This window comes from Lingula anatina, chromosome 9 (genome assembly GCF_051362555.1).
Source record: "Lingula anatina isolate TDL-2025a chromosome 9, LinAna3.0, whole genome shotgun sequence".
Classification (NCBI taxonomy): Eukaryota; Metazoa; Brachiopoda; class Lingulata; order Lingulida; family Lingulidae; genus Lingula; species Lingula anatina.
In genome coordinates this window covers 955161-968776 of record NC_141775.1, presented here as the reverse complement: position 1 = coordinate 968776, position 13616 = coordinate 955161, and the positions used below count along the sequence as shown (strand labels likewise).

The 13616-nt window shown below is 36.9% G+C and overlaps 2 protein-coding genes and 1 long non-coding RNA gene across 7 annotated transcripts in view; all 3 read left to right on the top strand.

Annotated features, from left to right (window-relative positions):
• The first annotated feature begins 281 nt into the window (after window positions 1-281).
• On the top strand, window positions 282-9623 carry LOC106171853 (malignant fibrous histiocytoma-amplified sequence 1 homolog). 4 transcript variants are annotated; one of them, XM_086995968.1, is made up of 7 exons: window positions 282-459; window positions 687-739; window positions 1923-4770; window positions 5274-5489; window positions 6337-6568; window positions 6972-7031; window positions 7954-9623. In XM_086995968.1, exons 3-7 carry the CDS (start codon window positions 2362-2364, stop codon window positions 8139-8141), a joined length of 3105 nt encoding a protein of 1034 aa, XP_086852094.1. In that variant the 5' UTR covers window positions 282-459; window positions 687-739; window positions 1923-2361; the 3' UTR covers window positions 8142-9623. The 4 variants fall into 4 exon arrangements, with proteins under 4 accessions (XP_086852094.1, XP_086852093.1, XP_086852095.1 ...); XM_086995967.1 differs by lacking the exon at window positions 687-739; XM_086995969.1 differs by lacking the exon at window positions 687-739 and having other exon boundaries at window positions 309-437.
• Window positions 9624-9674: 51 nt separating this feature from the next.
• LOC147759751 (uncharacterized) lies at window positions 9675-11200 on the top strand. The gene is made up of 2 exons (XR_015330970.1): window positions 9675-11026; window positions 11063-11200. It is a non-coding gene; the product is annotated as an uncharacterized LOC147759751 (long non-coding RNA).
• Window positions 11201-12042: 842 nt separating this feature from the next.
• LOC147759750 (uncharacterized) overlaps window positions 12043-13616 on the top strand; it is a 31600-nt gene continuing 30026 nt past the window's right edge. For both annotated transcript variants that reach the window (XM_086994786.1, XM_086994784.1), the window contains exon 1: window positions 12043-12112. The gene's annotated coding sequence lies outside the window, so the exon portion shown is untranslated. The remainder of the gene's footprint in view (window positions 12113-13616) is intronic.

Here is a 13616-nt window from a genome sequence, read left to right as displayed (position 1 = left end):
ATAGATGCCCCTAGACAGAAATACATTAGTAAATGGTGATTTTCCCAAATATGAATGTTTTTATGAAAAAATTGTTCTTTTTTATGAAATTTTTCCATTGAGACAAATGTTACTTGTAGCTTGTCAATCTTTCCTACAGAGGTCCCTATATGTAGTTCTTGATTCTGTCAAGATGAGCTAAATTTCTCTTTTTAGATCTCTGGCTATTCTTCTGCAGTCAGACGCGCGAAAAACATTGAATTTACCAGGGGTTATCAGTTAGGGTCTCGTGCTGCAAAATTATTCAACTATATTAGATTTGAACTGTGCTCTCTTGATATAGCAGCGCCACCCAGTGACCAACCTCAACCAGAAATACATCGGAGTTTCTGTTCCTAGTGGTGGCAAAAAACCTCCAATTTTCCCACTTAGTTGCCGTTTTTGTGACTTCTTTGCAGGCAAGACTTCATTCGTATTTTTGTAAGTAATATTTGTTAACGTATGTAGACCTTGTAAGGTTAATATTAACGTTTGATTTTGAGAATATTTGTCATTTTCATAGCTCGGGAAATCCCCTTTCGTTTTCGGAAACCTCACCGGATGTTGTATTAACATCAGTCATCGCTTTTTAATATACCGCTAAATCGTGTTGTCTCATCTAGGTTATACGTCATGTAAGTTTTAAATCAAATTTTGTCTGTCTGCAGTGCCCCACTATCCCCTGTCCTTGATCTGTGCCTGTGTGTAACAGCAGTAATGAGTAAGTACAGTGTGCCGGTGTCACGTGTACGGTCCGTTCTGCGTGAACCATCCGTCCTGACCGATTGTACACGCAGCAGCAGCGTGTATGAGCCGTTCTGTGAATGATCCGTTGTTATTCACCTGTACTGTTATATTCGGCTAGTTCATTTCCTACCCCATTATACATTAACTATGATGGGGATAAAATTCATGTGTTAGAGAATCAGCGTCATGGAGAATCGACGCATGGAGTAACCTACCGTGGACGGGCCGTCGTTTTTTAGCTTCGGGCTACTATTTTAGTATTTATTTTACTAGGCTAGTGTGTTGATATGGCCACCTGAGAGAAATAGCAGTAGAGGTGGACGTCTATAAGATATGAAAACTTCTAAAGATTATGTTTAAATTTGCAGTATGTTCTCAACAGCGCGTGTTTATTAAGGGCTAAGAATGTATTTACGACTCTATAGAGACGGACTGTACACGCCGGAAGTCCCACAGATTTGCATGCGCTTAGTGCGCATGAGCAGAACGGATGGTTCACGCTCCCGGCGGTACACGCCACACCGGTGTAACGAAACTGAGGGTCTGTGTAACATAATGTCCGCCCTCCATTCACTTATAACGGTTAGGGTTAGCGTGACGTAAGTGGTTCAGATGAATGGAAAGCAGACTCTCTGTCATGGGGGACTCTCTGTCGTGCTACATATGTACACGGTACACCAGTACTGTATTTAAAAGCACATTATTTCAATTACTGGTGCATCTCATTTATATTAATTCAGCTACAATTGAGGTCAGTCAAGTTGTTCCTTTTATTTTAAAATGACAGCTAGTATTTTCTTAAGTATAGTACACTTAGCAGGGTTGGATTCAGGATTATTTGAAGTGGGGGGGGGGGGGGGTCCGGGGATGCGAAACTGACCCCCTCCCTAGCTCTTTTGGTATTTTAGAGGGCAAATTAATGGTGCCTTTTGGTGGGGTTAAGAACTATGATTCAGCTAGTCAAAATTGTAATTTGAAGAGGGCACCAATGGTGGGATTTTTTTTTTTTCGGAAATCAAAGGGCAGATCATCGAAGGATGGTTATACCCATCAACACTATCTACTAGTAGTTGCACATGTACATGTTTTATTTTTACCAAGCAACATAGCCAGTTTATGATGCAGGTGATCGTATACTCAGTTTTTTGTCTTTGCAGCAAACTATTGACCAAAATCCATCAGCAGGACAGTAAACCCAGAAGACAATCTACGCTATTTTCTGAAGCATTTATTGGACTCTAAAAGAAGGATTGATACATGGAAAACAAGAACAGGTGCACAATAATAACCATTGTGCCATAAGAGATAAACAAGCAACAGTTCCCCATTTATATACTGATATAAGCACACCTGTACTTGATGAACAGTAGAATCAGTTAACAACAGTGTTCTGAAATCTGATACAGTTTTTACTGTGAAAAAGTTGACATCCCTGAAGTAATTTTGCCCCAATGTAAAAAATGACAGAAAAGAAGAAAAAACACAATAGCAAAAATTTTAAACTCATAGAGATCAAGAGAACATTAGTTGGTACAAAAGAAAAGAAAAAAGGGGAAAAAAGATATTTAGAAGAAGAAAATAAGCACTCGTGCAATTATGATACTGCAACATGCACAGAATGCATATGAAGTTTTAAGTAACAGTGGGGATGGCATTGTGTTTGGTGGTGCACTACTACTACTACTACTACTATTACCAGTACTTTATTTTATCAATTTACGTCCAGACAATCATAATTATAAAAGAAATATCAGAAAACTTGGAAATGATGATAGGAATAAGGTTGACTGGAGTGGAACAGAGCTTGGTACCATAAACAATTTGAAGTGTTTGGAGAATTTTAACAGCATTAGGGTTCTTGATGTGTCAAGAAACAAAAGAACATGTTTTCCTAAAACACTTCCACCACTATTGGAAACACTTCACTTGGGATGGAACAGACTCTCTAAGTTGCCTGTCTCTGTTACAAAACTAGAGAAATTGACATGGCTTCATGTTGCCAATAACCCAATCAAGAAAATTCCCAAGCGTATTAAAAGATTGACAAATCTCCAACAGTTTTTTGTTTGGAGTTGTGGTATAGAGAAAGTACCTGATGAAATTGGGAATCTTGGAAATCTAGAAGTTCTAGATGTAAGTCACAATGCAATCACACACTTTCCTAGAGGTGTCTTAAAGCTCCAAAATCTGAAATGGTTAGACATAAATAACAACAGGCTTACTGAAATTCCAGAACAAATTGCAAGCCTGCAATTTCTTGAATCACTTCGCATCCACAAAAATATGTTGGAAACCATTCCTGATGCTGTTGGACGTTTATCAAATCTCACAGAACTGAATGTCTCAAACAACCAACTTACAGCAATTCCTGTCTTCATTGTGGATAATTTGACCAAGTTGAAGATTTTTGATATCCGTCACAACCAAATTACACATTTGCCATCGTTGCAAAAGCTTGTGCAGCTGAAGAAGTTTGATTTTGTTAAAAACCCACTTCAAGAACCTCCTCTTGAGGTTTGTGAGCTTGGTGTGGAAGCCATTTTGCAGTACCAACATGATATGAAACTTTATGATCGTATAGGGGCAAGGTATGGCAGGAGGCAGGTAGTATTTGTGGTTGGAGAGTCTGAATTTGGGAAAACCAGTTTTTGTGAAAGTCTGAGACTTTGTCACGCTTTTGTTACTGAAAGGGGAGACTACACTACAGTTGTAAATGAATCCTTTATTAGTGATGGAAACACAGTGTTTAATTTTTGGGACTTTGGTGGCCATGAAATGTATAAAGTTATATGCCCGTTGCTTCTTAGACAAAATGCAGTGGTGATTTTGATGTTTGACCTCTCGAAGTATGATTGTACATGTACCACGAATGCCTATCTTAACAGCATTGGCTTTTGGATCCTCAAATTGCAGTCTCGAATCCCAGGTGTGAAGGTTATGATTGTAGGTTCAAAATCTGATTTACTCACCAAGGAAGAGATCAAAAGTAGGATTCAGCATGTCACAGAGAGGGTGAATCACTACCAGGAACAAGTGTACAAAAAGAACATTGGTCGCAAACTGAAGGAAGTTGAAACTCAACTTAAAAGCAAACGCATTTGGAAAAGAGAAGAGCGCCAAAAGCTTGAAATGAAAAGGAAGAGTCTGGAGAATAAACTAGACAACATGCTTTGCATTAATAAGAAATTTTTTACCATAAGCTCTTTGAAGTACCATGGGATTCTTGAAATCAGAAAGGAACTCCAAGGCATAGCTAATGAAAATGCCCTGCTGCTGCCACCCAATTGGGTAGAGTTTGCAGATGAGGTCATGAAGCACAAGACCAAAGCACAGACAGAAGGGAATTTAAAACCCCAGTCGCTGCACATGTCTGTTGGAGATGCCTACAGAATATGGGAACATTGTAATGGATACAGAACAACCCAACGCACCTGGTTTCAACCCTTAAAAGATGCTTTTGACACTGTCTCTAAATTCATAAAAACGCACAGTAAGAAAAAGGCCTTTGAGACCCAGTTGGATTTTCTTCACAAATGGGGTTGTATATTGTGGCATAGACAAAACTCCAGACTTTGTGACTCAGTTATCCATGACACTGGCCGAATGATAGATTTCCTAAAAAGGGTGTTCGATTACAAACTTTTTGAAACCCTGAAAGAAGAGAAGGCCAGGGGATTGTACACCTGCACAAAGACACGGTTTGACAGAGAAATGCATCTGCTTAAGAAAGGTGTTCTGATTCCAAGACTGATGGCCAACATTCTTGCTGATTTTGAAGATAATGAACAGGACTTTTTGTTCTCACTCCTGCAGGAGTTCGACCTTTGCTACCAAGTTCACTTTGGCAAGGGCACTCAAGGGCTGTATTTTCCATGGTACCTTTTCAAGCAAGAAGAACCTGAAGACCTGCCACATGTCTGGCCCAGTGTTCTAGAAGATGACCAGATTCAACTCCAAGTGGAGTTCCATTTCCTCATTGTGGTCCCCATAAGTTATTTTGAAAAGGTAAACTTCCATTTTGATAAAGTTTTGAAATATTTTAAGGCACATGTGGATCTTGTTGATCTTCGTCTGTTTCATTCTTGTCTTGAAGCTGCAGGACTACTTATGTATTAATCCAATATATTGATGTTATAAGAAGCTTGGGCTCCAAATAGCTAGGACATGGTGAGATTTTTTACTTACTTAACACTCTATCATAGGCCCCATTCAGAATAGGGGACTAACTAGTCTGAGGGTCAAATATGGCAACCCACTACAAAGCTTGCCATTTAATCCGCTAATAGACACTGAATAGATATCCTGCGGGGAAGAATTCAAGCGGGTGAGCCACATTTGACCCTCAGACAAGTTAGTCCCCTATTATGAATGGGGCCTATGATTCAAACCATATCAGTCTTTTCTTGAAGGTGATGCAGAAGGAAGCCAAGCACATAGAATGACCTTGCTGTCATACTCTGTCTCAGTGTAATTGGACACCTCATGAATAAAATAATTTTCTATACCAGCTTCAGGGCCGACTCCACTGCAGTGTTTGTTCATTTGAGGACTCCCAGCGAAGAGACTGGTGCAATGGAATGTTCACCCGGTATGGCAGCTCTAGAATTTTGATCAGACGAGTTCAGGAACAAAATGAAGCCAAGATCGAGGTTGCAGTGAGGGGCAAGATTGTGGAGTTTGAAGAACTGTGGAAGATTCTTTGCTGGATACATACAGAAATGCAGGTTAGTGACAAGAATTCCCCCTCCCTCCCTCCCTCTCTCTCTCTCTCTCTTTCTCTCTTTAGCTTACAGTTTTGCCAGATTGATCAGTGCACAGCCTTAGAGTGCATTCCCAGAGATTTAGATCAATCCATCCGGATTGACCTAACTCCCTGGGGGTTCACGCTAAATTGCTATCAGTCGAGCACGCACCATAGTTACTTACCCCCTTGCAGCTTTTAGTAGGAGGGACAGACATTTAAGCCTGTTAAGCTGACAACAATCTAGTGAGACTCCCCAGGGGGATAGATTTATCTAAATATGTATGGCATTGGGAATGTGGTCCTAGTCACCTTAATAAACTCAAATTCCAAACTGACACACAGTATTATAAATGTTAAGACAAAAATTACCATGAGGCTCATCCCAAAGAAATGATCATAAAGTGTTGATTGACCCAACTCTGCGTAGACTCTTCCTGAATGCTGTCAGCTAGATTGACACATAAAACATGATTCTTCCTGCTGAAAAGCTGGCGATTACATACAGAAAAATTAACAAATTTAGCTTTTGTTTTAGTGAGATCTGGGTGTGTATAAAAATATGTGTACAGAGGAAGCATATTTTAACAAACCTGCTCATCCAGCTTCTAATAAATTTTGGAGTTGCCAACCTATCCAGAATTGACAAACATCCATTGGTCATTCATCATGGAAAATTGCATGCTGTATTCAAATTTTGCACAATTTTGGAAATATTTGGGACGTAGCCACCTGACTACTTGAGAAATGCAGGTGATTGAGTGACACGTACCTGACCGAGCCTTTTCTTCACACTTTTCTTTACAACACAAAATAATGTCTTCTTTCAGGACCTGTTGACAGAATATCCAGGGGAGACATCAGATGTCATCTACCTGTGTCCAGCCTGCACAAAGGAGGGGTCCAAGAAGCCTTTAAAACTACCCTGGGATACAGTCACAACCCTACCAGCCTTTGCCAGCTTTCGCCATTGTATCATCAGTAACACAGTTGCGTGCCATGGACAGCCGAATGCACCCCAAATCCCTGCTGTTTTTCACTACCCTATGCTTAGTTCAAAAGGTATAATTGTACTTTATCAGTTGTTGATGGTTAGGATTCATTCAGATATACTAAAAAAATGCCCATTTGAATCATCTGAAAATATTAAAAATGAATTTAAAACATAGTTTTAAGGAAATTACATTATTAATTGTTTTTACTGTTGTAAATTCATGCTTTGCTTTATATCCCCACTTGCACCCTAGGCCTTTTTAATTTAAAGGGATGGAAAACATTGAATTTTAGGAAGAGGTCACTTAAATCAGATGCACACATCGGTATTATTTCACTATTATAATTAATTATGTTTGGAATGTGTATTCATGTTTTTAAATAGCTATAATTCCTCAATGTCTTTTTATTGACCATTTTCTCATTTCCTGCATATGTCAAAAAGAAAAAGTTAACAAATATCTCTTTTCAGGCTGCTGTAAACAACTGAGAGACTATGAGAAGATTTGTAGGAAGAAATGTGTTCAAAAAGGTAATATTTAGGTCAAATGTTTTGAAGACAGATCCAGGAGGCACATTGGGCATATGGCCCCTCCTCTTCCCCCGGTTTTGGTTGCAGGCCCATAACCGGGGGGGGGGGGGGGGGTTTCAGGGGGTTAGAAAGGACTGCCCTTTTTGCTGGGAAAAGGTTCCCTCTGGGTAAAATTTGATCTAGTGAAGGTTTTAGAGTAAAAGCTCTGCTTTTTCAGAAAAAGACTATATCCCCCCCATGTCTGAAATTGCTGGCTACAGGCCTGGGTTGTATACCTTTCTCTCCCCCCTCCCCCCCAAAAAATTGAGTGAAACAAGACAAAGCCAAAGAGTAATTCATCCATCACCCCTTTAGAAAAACTATATGGAATCTCTCAATGGTTAAGGTCTACTAAAAAAAGTACTGATAACATGGTTTATTTTGAAGTGCTATGTGAAAATGGATGACTGTGTGCGGTGTAGGGATAGTAAGGAAAGTTTTTGAGTGATAGATTAGCATATTTATTAAAACTGATTAAATTAAATATATTTGATAGCTTTTATACAGGTTAAGATGACAATCACAATTTAAGTTTAAAATTAAAATGTAGATTTTTTTCAGCAAGTTTCTTTGAATGGGAAAAGTTTTACAAATATTTTAATGTTTTTTCCAACTGGAAATATATTTTCTTTGTGTATATGTATTTATATGTATCATTGTATATGCCTTTTTTAATTTTTTAAAACAAAGTGTAGAGATAAAAACAAACAAAAAAATAATGATAATAACACTTAAGGCACACATAATAAAATAAAACAGCATCCATGCTTTATATGTCATTGACTCACTGTATAATATTTGAAGTTGGTCCACTTGCAAGTCATGAAAAGATAATACTGTCATTCATCCTAATAATTATTTTTGTGGTCTTTTAAATTTCCAGACCAGGTTAAGAAAGGCTCTGTCAGGAAAAAGAATTCAAAAAGAGGGAAGAAGGCTACAGTGGTGAATTTGAAGGAAGAACACCATCATCAGCATAATGAAACCATCAACATTTCTGGTAGCAATGGAGTTCATATTGGTGATACAAACATTACCAATGTTCAGCCATCACAAGTGACCACAAGTTAATACTAGTAGATGCGCACCTTTATTAACATGCACAATGATTTTTTTATTATTATTTCATTTTAATGTTATGACATTTTAAATTTTTATTGTCATATTTTGCCCAATTTTAGTAAGTCAATATGCACAGTGTATACCCAAGTATATGTGCGAGTATATGCACTGTTTTCAGTACTGTATGATGACTTTGTGGACATTACTAACTATTACTGTAGCATTCCTTCCTGTTACTGTACATGAGGAGGTACAGGGTATGTACATGTATGAGAGGAACATAACTGACAAAGTGACAGCTAGAAGACTTCTAAGTACAGCTCAGTTTTTGGTGGTAGCACATATTTGACCTATATCGTATATGTTGAAAATATGACTTGTTTAACCATGTTATGGTCCTTGAGTGTGTGTGTGTGTGTGTTTGTGTGTGGTCTTAGTCAATAGCTATTTTTGTAGGACGCTTATAGAAGACGTGTATAAAAAGTATTTTGGAAAGTCTATATGTATACACATTTAATGCTCAAGTATAAGTATCATTAAAAATTGTTATTGAATCATCATCTTAAGACTTGCAAGTCTTCATCAATGATTTTAGGGTTGTGTTCTTCTGTGTGTTGAACTTTAATACATAGTTCTTAAGGCACATGAACATTGCAGAAGGCCAGTGAACACTAGCAGTCTAGCTGTTACAAAGAGCTCATCCAGAACAAGTTGATCTGCGGACTAACAGAACCAGGGATCAAGTATGACCAAACCACTTAAAAGCCATGCCGACTAATCCCCTGATGGTCTCCCCGCATTTACACTCTCCATCCCTGCAGGGGTCCAGCAATTAAGCCTTGGAGTCGAGATTTAATCTGTTTAATTGCGGAAGTGGAAGCGGGGACACCACCAGAGGATTAGGCAGCTTGCTTTTAAGTGGGTTTGCCATATTTACTCCATGGATCAGTGAATCCACAGTTCATCTACTCTGAATACACCCAAAGTTTTATAAAAGACTAAATTATATAATTTTCTGTATATAGAGGTCTAAGGTATAGAGCAATGGTTACTGATAATTATGAGTGTGGATTAACATGTTTCATTTATTAACTCAGCTCTATGGAATAATGGGTTTTTTTAAAGGCTGCTATGCCTCATTAACAGTTTTTAAACTTGTTATGATATGATGTTATCTATCAATCAATCAATAGAATCAGAAATGTTAAATTTTTAATTTTTATTTGTATGTTGCACCCAGTGCTGTGTACTGGTATTGGGCGTATGTATTTTTATGCGGATTTTTAGGGAATCATCTCCCTTCAACAAACTGAGAACTACATGTTTATGTAGCAATATAGGATATAGTTTAAATGCATGGCACAGATATAGTATTGTTTTTTTATTATTATTTATTATTTTATTTCATTTTTATTGATAGCTTTAATTAAGAAATTGAAGTAATTTATTGTTTGAAAAGAAGGAGTAAGGGACCAGTCATTTTTTAAGTCAGAGGGGAGGTGGGGGGGGGGGGGGGGAGGGAGGAGAAAAAGGGGGAGGGCTGAATTTTTTAAAGTAAAAATTAGGGAGTTTTGAAATTTGAAAATGACATTTAAAGGGGGTCTTGAGAAAAGTGACCTTGGCTTTTTATATGAATTCAAGTTTTTTCATCTTTAATGTCATTTCCCTTAAATTTTTGCTAAAATTAACCATAATAATGAAATGTTTTTTACACCTTCTCATCATGCTTGATATTAAAAGGACACTAGCTAGGATTTTACCTAATTTAACAAATTTTGAAGGGGTAAAGAGCATCTTCCCCTGTCTAACCAGCCTTTAATTTTACTTTTCTGACACTGTGCTATAATTATGAAAAAAAAGCAAAAAATCAAGCCTGCGCTTGAGTTTGAATAAGTGACAGTGAATATGTTTACTTTTTGAGATAATAAGGCCATCTATTTTTGTTTCCAATTTTTAATTGTCCTCAGGTGAGTTCAACAAGAAGCTGTTCATGCTCTTAGAATGTGTTCAAAATCCTGGCTTTTGTAAAACCATTCAATTTATACATGAAATTGAAGTACATGTACATGAGTGGAGTGTTTTTGATATGTTTTTATGCTTGCATATTTTTTATTGAGAGGGGCCTGAATTTTTCTATCAATGCAGAAGGGGGATCCCCAAAATTTGAATGCTTTCAGGTGGGTATTGAATTTTTTTAACCACAGGCATTTTCTCCTTCACCACCCCTTCCTGACTTAAATAATGACTGGTCTTACTATAATTGTACTTCATAAGCCTCATATGATTTGTACTTTGAATGCAAGGAAAAATTTTATCAGGAAAAGAAAAATAGGAATAATTCTTTGAGGTTCATGACGTACGTAGTGAGATGGCAAAAGGTTCCTGATTTGTTTTGCATGAGGTGAATTTAAAAAAAATTATACACAGATACTTATTTAAGTATGAAATTTTATTTGCTTAAAGATGAATAAAAAGGGTGCAGTTAAAAGTGGGCATTAAGTGATGATTTGACTCCAAAACATCAGCAAATATGCAACACATTTTCATAAGATAGACAGTTTTCCATTTATTGTATAAGTTTTTTTTTTACATTTATTTTTTTATGATGGAAAAATACTGTGTTGTGTTAAATATTTTTCTGTTGGTGTGATTCATTTGCAAGACCTTAATCTTAAATATTTCCCTTTTCTTTCAAAACTCAGTTTATATCAGGGGTAATTCAATAAGGTAAAGTCGTGTCATATAATTTCCATAGTTTAAAGTGATAATAACTCTTCGTTTCGGCCAAAAAATGAATTTTCCTGGAGTAAACAACAATTTTCCCATACTTACCAATGGTTAATGAATCCATTTTTACATTCAAAGTTAGTCCCTGGTTTTTTTCTAAAAAGTTTGTTTTTTTGTTAAAATCTCTTAAGAGATCTTAACAGAGTATAGCCATCAATGGAGGTCACGTGGTCTAAAGACAAGCTCAGATATCAGAATAATAGCTATAACAGCCGTTTTTGTGGGAAAACAGAATATATTATATTTTTATGAGTTACTCACAATGTTTTTATTGTGAAATACAGATTTCATATGAAGAGTTATTATCCCTTTAAGTATATTAGTGTACCGGGTATTTATACATTGTGATAATATTATATAGTCAAATGCAGTCAAATGTGTCATATTCAAGTCAATGTAAAGGGTATTGCCTTAGCTGACGTGTGTTCACATGGCCTATGCTAGTCAAGAAACTCCTGTGACTTCTGTTCAGAAACCTGACATTATTCATGCAGTTTTTCTCTACAGTTTATGTTGCCGTCTCCCTTGACTCATGGGTGTAAAATGAAGTGTAAAATGAAGTCACGAAAATATTCAGAATAAACAATAAAAATAAACATAAATTGCATCACTTGTTTTTTTTTTTTTTATTGATTACTTACAACAAAGGTACTTGCAAAAAAATATTATCTGCAGTTTTTGGAAGAATTGTGAGCAATATTACCACTTTTCGGACCGATGACCCTTCGGACTATCGAGACGCCCCCCACCCCTACCAAAAAAAAAAGATTCGCAGTACGTATGTATCCATTGATTGAGACGCATTTACCTGTACACGATATTTATTACTGCTGATTATCATATCGAAAAGGGAAAGATACTTGGTAAATTACTCTGTTATTCGATAAGAGATTATTGTGAGAGGCCTATGCACAGTTGGTTATCTATAAGCGTGCAAGTTTGGTTAAGGAATTAAGACATGTACGGTGTATATTAAAAAAAACGCGAGCGTTCGTGCACAGCTACTAGTACCTGTAAAAACAGCTGATTGTTGAACAAACAAATAAACCGAAAGGGGCTATTTTCCACTGTTATTCAAATCCGACAAAAATCAATACGCCATCGTTGGCCGTGCACCTCTATGAAAAAAGGCGCCGACTCTTGACGCTGTAAGGCCGTTAATCTGTATTTTATGAAGACCGCTCAGATTTCAAGTAAGTTCGTTAAATACTCGATTTTGTCAATATACCAGTAATAAGGTGGTACTCTAATAAAGTAGATCATACACATTTCAATATTCTATTATCCACTTAAAGAACGTGAACTACTGCGTAGACAGGATTAAAAAATAATCCGCAAAACTGGTCGGCGTTGTGAAGACCACGCAGGATCAGGAAAAAATAACATAAAGGATTACATATTGGTTATTAATATTAAATAAAAGCACTAAAAGATATTTTGCAAAAGGAATATAGTGGTCGTTCAAACAATGGCGATGACACACGTTTAATTATAGCAATGACGTGGAAATTTAAATTGTATAGCACTGTTCTTTCGGCGACAGCCAGACAACAAGGCACAGGACTAATAAATTTGGCTTTTTTGAAATAAAATTAATATACAAAAACTTCATTAGTGAGTTTAGGAAATAGTTAACCTTGTCACATAAGAGTAAACTAGAGGCATACCTATTCCAGGAAATATGCTCATAAGATGTGTGCGCAGGTTATTTCCAATGTTTATTTATTGCTCTACCTAAAGGGACATTTTATTGCGCAGCTTACATGTACCTGGGCACGAAAAGATCTCTTGCTAAGTAAGCGACATTTTTAGAAAAAACACCGCAAGCATATATATATATACTGGTGAGTTGAAAAAGATTAGTGAGGTCGTCACTGCGACGAAATGGAAAGTAATTTGCACAGTACTAATATTTCCTTAGTTGAACACCGACAAGAAATGAAACTATTTTTGTAAGATTTTTATAATGAACATTGTGAGTAGTATAGCATGTTATGTAGTTGCGATTTCCCATTGGGCGTCTTTAAGTGTGCATTTTTGTTTCAGGAAGTCAAACATGTATAGGTTTGGAAAAACGCGAGCGCTCATGAACCTGTAAAAACAGCTGTTCAAACAAACACTTGATTATTTCCCATTAAAAAACTTGCAAAAAATCAATCCGCGCCATAATGGCCGTGCACCTCCGTGAAAAAAAGGTGTCGACGCCTAACGTTGAATGTCACAAATCTCTATGCAGATACCACTCAGACTGATTTCAAGTAAGTTCGTTAAATACTTGATTTTGTCAATGTACTAGTGATAGGGAAGTACCCGGGTACCTCTGATGCAGTGAAAAGTACTAAAATAAAGTAGATCATATACCAGTTCAATTCTTATAATCCATTTAACGAATGTGAGCTACAGCGTAGGCATGATTAAAAATATAAGCCGCAAAACTGGTCGGCGTTGTGAATTAAGACCATGCAGGCAGGAAAAATAACCTAAAGGATGACTTAAGGGTTTATCGATACTAAATAAAAGCACCAAAAGATATTTTGCAAAGGGAACAAAGTGATTGTTCAAACAATGGCGAGGACACACGTTTATTAATAGCGATGACGAGGAAATTTTAATACACGTGGTATCGCATTGCTTACGTGCAGTGACAGCCAAACAACTAACAGTACTGGTAGGCTATCATTGACTTTTTAAAAGAAA